The following is a 6000-nucleotide window of genomic DNA, read 5'->3' as shown; positions in this document are numbered from 1 at the left end:
TAAGTAGGAACCGGCTTTAAAAGCCATTTACATTGGTACTTAGTAATGTATGCTGAAGAAGGGGGACTGGGCAAAAAAAATATTTCACTGCTGCCTCGAGACATCTCCTTTAAATGAACAGTACTTTGATAAACATTTAGAGCTTAAATACACTTTAATGTCTAATCGCTGAATGCATTTTAATGTTTTAATCATTTTTGTAGAATTAATGAATTTGACCATAAACTTTTTGGAATCCGCAAATTTGAAACTAAGAATATGGATCCACAGCAAAAACTACTGCTTGAATGTACATACAGGGCCCTGGAAGATGGCGGCTACCCTACAGAAAGCATCAGTGGAAGTGACACTGGAGTATTTATAGGTGAGGTTATTAAGATACTAGAATGGAAACATTTAGGGCCCCATGTTGCGGTTGCTGTAGAGTATGATGAGTTACGTTTAGTTCACTTAAACCTGGAGAGTTTTAGATCTTGTGGCTGTAATATGAAAGCTAAAAAGTGGCCACGTTACAGCCATCTTAATGAGGCCTAAGACTGTAACGCCCGTATTTAAAAGGGGTGAGCCAAGATGCACAATCCTTTGAGAACGCAAGGTTTGGGATGATCAGTTAATGACCCTTAATCCCGCTCTTGGCACTCCGGGCAGTTGATGGTACTGCGGGAAGTTGCAGGCGGCTTGGTATCTCCTCTGTAGTGTTACAGGATAGTCCTGCACATGAATGGCTGACCAGTAGAGATGAGCGAGCATGCTCGTCCGAACTTGATGCCCGTTCGAGCATTAGCATACTCGAATGCACTCGTTACTCGAGCCGAGCACCACGCGGTGCTCGGGTACTCGAGAAAATTTCACCCTCTCCTCCCCACATGTTTTCAATGGAGCTGCAGCTGATTGTTATTGGCTGAGCACCTCAGCCAATCACAATCAGCTCTTTCAGCAGCCGGGGATTTTAAATTCCCACCTGCTGATAAATCAGCACTACAGAGTCGGGGACAGCACGGAGAAGACGCGGCTGAGCCCCGGCAGCTGAAGGGAGGTGAGTATCAATTTCTTTTTATTTTTTACACTATTTTTCCTGGATTTTCGGGGAAGGGCTTATATTTAAAGCCCTTCCCTGAAATCCATTTACTGGGGGGCCGCCAGCAGGCTCCTCTATCGCAGCTGTCATGTGTGACAGCTGTGGTAGGGAATTGAAGAGTTCCTCTGCTGCATCTGTCACAGATGTGGCAGATGTAGTAGCATGGAATTCTTTTTACTTCATCCCCGCGGAGGACACGGCAGCGGCGGAGGGTAACTTTTTTTTTTTTTAAACTAAAATTATTGTTTTTCAGGGAAGGGCTTATATGTAAAGCCCTTCCATGAAAAACAATTGAGGGGTGCCGACAGACCATTGGTCGAGCATCAGGTTGAGTAATGAGCACCCAAGCATTTTGGTGCTCGCTCATCTCTACTGATCAGTAATAACCAGGTGGCAGAGGGTTAATTTTGCTACATATATAGTTCTCCATGCTAGTTATCTACTACTGGAAATAAAGTTTGGGGTCCGAATTCCATGGGCTAGGTGTAAACTTGTATCTTTTGGGTGGATGATTCTGGTATCTTACAAATGACTCTGTACTAAATCTATAGGAGCTACTAGTTTTAATCTATATTTTATTTTGCAGGTATCATGAACAGAGATGCATACAGCATTTACAATAACTGCGCTGATAACATTAATCATTTAAATGGAGTTGGTACAGCCTTATGTATGGCCGCCAACAGGATATCGTATTGCTTCAACCTGACTGGCCCTTCTCTGACCATCGACACTGCTTGTTCTTCCTTTTTTGTTGCTTTACATTACGCCTGCCAATCCATCCAACAAGGTATATACATCGCAAGTATAACATAAGAATATCCTCATATACTGTACTGCAGTAATCCCCAACCAAAGGCTCAGTAGCCCCACGTGGCTTGTGTCCCCATGCTGCTTGGCTATGTGAGACCTAAGTCATAACCATGTGCACCAGCAATTCACTGTGGATTACGACATGTCAGTAATAAAGTACAAACATTTTGCTTCATATAATACTAGTGACTAATTTTAAGCAGCAAATGCAAATTTAGGATTTATTGTTTCCCCACATTTAACGTCTGTCACCCATTTTTTAATTTAACTGTTATCCCGCTAAATCTAAAAACTTTTGAAAACCCCCTCACCATGTTTTAAAAGCATAAAATAAGCCATACTCCCCCTAACCGATTGCCTGCCATTCCTGTTCTGCTGGTCCCCACTATTTCCCTACTATTCTCTATTTCCTCCTTCAGCAAGCTAGCAGCGATGTCCTGACATACGGACATGTGACCACTGCAGTTAATCACTAGTTAAAGTGCCAATGGTTGTCCGCAGTGATCACATGGTGATGTTATTCCTGCTACAGGAAGTAGAGAGAAGCAGTGAACCGCGCACCATCGGAACAAGAGTGCCATGTGATCAGGGGCAAGTGGTTATGGCTGCTTTTATTTTATTAACCTATGATGAGCCACTTTCAAAATTTCTGCTGTTGTTGGGTAGCCTGGAAAATCCCTACCAGGTGTAGAACTACATCCCTCAGCATGCAGACAGGCAGAATGCTATATGGAGAAGCATTACACAGATGCAAAATAATGATGACCAACCACTCACCCCGACCACATATTAGGGTGGGGGAGGCTGCTTAGTATTATGGCCCTTTTAGATGAGCCGATGTCATTTGAATGAGTGAGAAAGTTCACCACAAGCTTGTTCGCAATTGTCCGCTTTTGTGTAACCTGTTTAGACTAGCAGATCATTGCTGAGAACCATTGGCTTCTCATTCAGTGTTTTACATTCCTATGTATGTACTGAGCGGGGACTGTTTAGACGCAGCGAGAAGCGAACGAGCTGCCAATGATTTTTATGCTGGCTAAAACTGAATGAAAAGTGAAATATTCTCGTTTGTTGTTTAGTCATTGGCTCGCATTTAAACTGAACAATTATCATTCACTTTCGTTTTACCGATATATATATATATTTTTTATAGTCGTTACGTCTAAACTCAACTGTGAGTTTGCACATAGATAAGGCACATAGATAACACGAGGCGTTCGTTAATATTTTGGCCAAAATACAAGCCCACGTCAAGGGTGCACGTCCTTTTGCAGGTCCCTACACTATCATCACAAACAAACTACGGAAAGCGGACATATCAATGCATGAAAATCATTGCCAGCGGCCATACTGTGTAATGTTCCTCCATATAGTAATTTGGCTGTCCGCATGCTGAGGGAAGTGGTTCTTCGCTTACCCTTGCATTTTACATTAGTAAGTGTGGCTGCTGGCAGTGATTTTCTTGAATTGATATGCCATGTGGGATTTGTTTGGCTGGATAGTCACTATAATGTTGCCCCTGGCCATCACTTGAAAGTTGAATCCATCTCACCCAAAAATCCATTATCCCATGACTTTCAATTCTTCACTGCTGAGCTCCACCCCCTAGTGATATCCACAGATATCTTTCAGCACTAGCGTATAGTTTATTTTCTACTGCTGAGCTCCACCCCTCCTGACATCATTGCAGGTCCTTATCCTCTCCACAGCACTGCAGGTCCTCACATCCTCATTCCTCCTGTCTGCCCTGTCACTTGTGGCAAGAGGCTCTTGGTGGGTTCCCCCAGGTGTGGTGTGCCCTGACATCTGCCTGGATTAGCCTGGTGCTAGTGCTGGGCCTTATTATACCCAGTTCAATCCAGAGTCGGCTGTATTTATGACCCTAGCACTCTCCGCCTCTTCCCATCAACCTCACCAATAACTGGCAACTACTATGTATAAAGGCAGTTACTTTAGTGGGCCTCATTCATTAGTAAAATGGCGAGAAAAACACTGGACTCATAAAATAGAAAGCCTCTGTGAGTCTGCTGTATTTTATCTTGGCTATCAACCAAGAGGCACAGTATATCTTTGTCATTTGGTATAAAAACTATTCAGACCTGTCATTATAATATGCAGCCCTCGTACAGGACAACCTAACTACATAACAGATCTGCTTTAATATCAAAGAATAGTATATTTAATTCTAAGAATGAAAAGAATTACTGTATTTCTGGCTTATGAACAGAAAAGTGCTTCTTGTTACAAAGACTGATACCGGTCATCAACAGGTGATTGTGATATGGCGATCTGTGGAGCAGTCAATTGCATCATTGAATCTCGTATGTACGTTATGCTTAGCAAAGCAAAGATGCTTTCTCCAGACGGGATATGTAAACCATTTTCCAACAAAGCTGATGGATATGGAAGAGGAGAAGGATGTGGTGTTGTTCTCTTAAAACCTCTAAAAAAGGTACGATGTCTTACATTCAGTAAAGTGAGCGAGTTATTTTATTTTACGGAGTTACATACAGATCTAGCAAAGTTTAGTTTGACACTTAATATGTGAAATAACTGTGACACAGATCTTTTGCCCTTCCAACAGCTTTTCTTGTGTAAATGTTACTTGTTGCAGCAAGTTATCAGCATTGGGTTAAATGTGTTACATTTATAACTACTCAAAAGTTATTTCATCTCAGCATGAACCTACGGACGAGATTCAAGTGTTCTGTGGAGCCAAATCATTTTGCCATCCAGTAGATAGCCTTGTGTGAAGGCAAACAGAAGTGCTGCCAGGACTTCTGGACATGTAGCACAGAGGAAGGGTTCTTTCACACAGGGGGCTAGGCGTGCAAAAATCACGCTCGTAAAGAACACGTGGCTATTAGAACCAATGGCTTCCTATGGGAACATTCATATGAAGGAATCTGAACATTCCCATAGGAAACCATTGGCTCTAATAGCTGCATATTTTTAAGCACTTGATTTTTGCATGCCTAGCTCCCCATGTGAATGAGCCCTAAGGATTGCACTCAGGTGTATTTACACAATACGCAAAGAATAGAACCCATTGGTTTCAATGAGTTAGTTCACATGTTCGTGTTTTGTATATACGTTTCAGTCGTGCTGGAAAAAAACACTGCAGCATGCTCTAACTTTGTGTGCCAAAAGCCCCATAGAGGTCCATAGGGATGCGCAAATGTGCACGCAATACATCAGAAGATTCAAGATATGTTGCGGAATTCCACTGAAAAAACAACACATCTGGAACTCATTAGACTAATTAGCCATTTCAATTGGTGCATCTGCCTCTAGGAAATTACCATCTATAAATATTTCTGGAGAACAGGAGAAATACCAGAAGATTGGGAAAGGGCAAATGTTATCCCTATCTCCAAAAAAGGTAAGAAGATGGATCCAGGAAACTACAGCCCTGTCAGCCTGACTTCTATACAGGGAAAGATCCTTGAGCAAATTTTTAGAAGACATGTATGCAAGTACTTGGATAAAAATGGAGTAATTAACCGGCGCCAGCATCTGTTTGCAACAAACAAGTCATGCCAGACTAATATAATGTCCTTCTATGACAGAATCACCGACTGGATTGATCAGGGAAATGCAGTGGATATAGTATATCTTGATTTAAGTAAAGCATTTGACAAAGTATCTCATACCATACTTATTGAAAAAAATGACCAAATATGGGATTGACAAGGCAACTGTTAGGTGGATTCCCAACTGCCTGAGTGATCGTATGTAAAGAGCGGTCATAAATGGCTGCACATCCAAGTGGAAGAATGTATCAAGTGGGGTACCACAAGGCTCTGTCCTAGGCCCAGTATTCTTCAACATTTTTCTAAATGATTTGCAGAGGAAATTGATAGGCAACTGATCAAATTTGGAAGAGAGACTATTCAAAAAGATGTAGAAAAACTTGAACAGTGCGTGGTGACTAACTGGAGTTTAACAAGGAGAAATGCAAAGTCCTGCATCTGGGCAAGAAAAACGAAAAAAGTGCATACAGAATGTGAGGGATTGGGCTAAGCGGCACATCTGAAAAAGACTTGTGTATACTAATAGATAATAGACTGAACATGAGTCAACAATGTGATACAGCAGCCAAAAAGGGC

General features: G+C 41.9%; 1 protein-coding gene across 3 annotated transcripts in view; it reads left to right on the top strand.

Moving 5' to 3' along the window:
* LOC136586635 (mycocerosic acid synthase-like polyketide synthase) overlaps positions 1 to 6000 on the top strand; it is a 47671-nt gene that overhangs the window by 25186 nt on the left and 16485 nt on the right. For all 3 annotated transcript variants that reach the window (XM_066584789.1, XM_066584787.1, XM_066584788.1), the window contains exons 4-6: positions 204 to 364; positions 1665 to 1868; positions 4162 to 4343. In XM_066584789.1, the coding sequence (XP_066440886.1) occupies positions 204 to 364; positions 1665 to 1868; positions 4162 to 4343 (547 nt within the window). The remainder of the gene's footprint in view (positions 1 to 203; positions 365 to 1664; positions 1869 to 4161; positions 4344 to 6000) is intronic.

The sequence above is a fragment of the Eleutherodactylus coqui genome, chromosome 12, assembly GCF_035609145.1.
Source record: "Eleutherodactylus coqui strain aEleCoq1 chromosome 12, aEleCoq1.hap1, whole genome shotgun sequence".
In the NCBI taxonomy this organism is placed as follows: Eukaryota; Metazoa; Chordata; class Amphibia; order Anura; family Eleutherodactylidae; genus Eleutherodactylus; species Eleutherodactylus coqui.
Note: the sequence above shows the minus strand (reverse complement) of the source record. Positions and strands in the feature narration are given on the sequence as shown.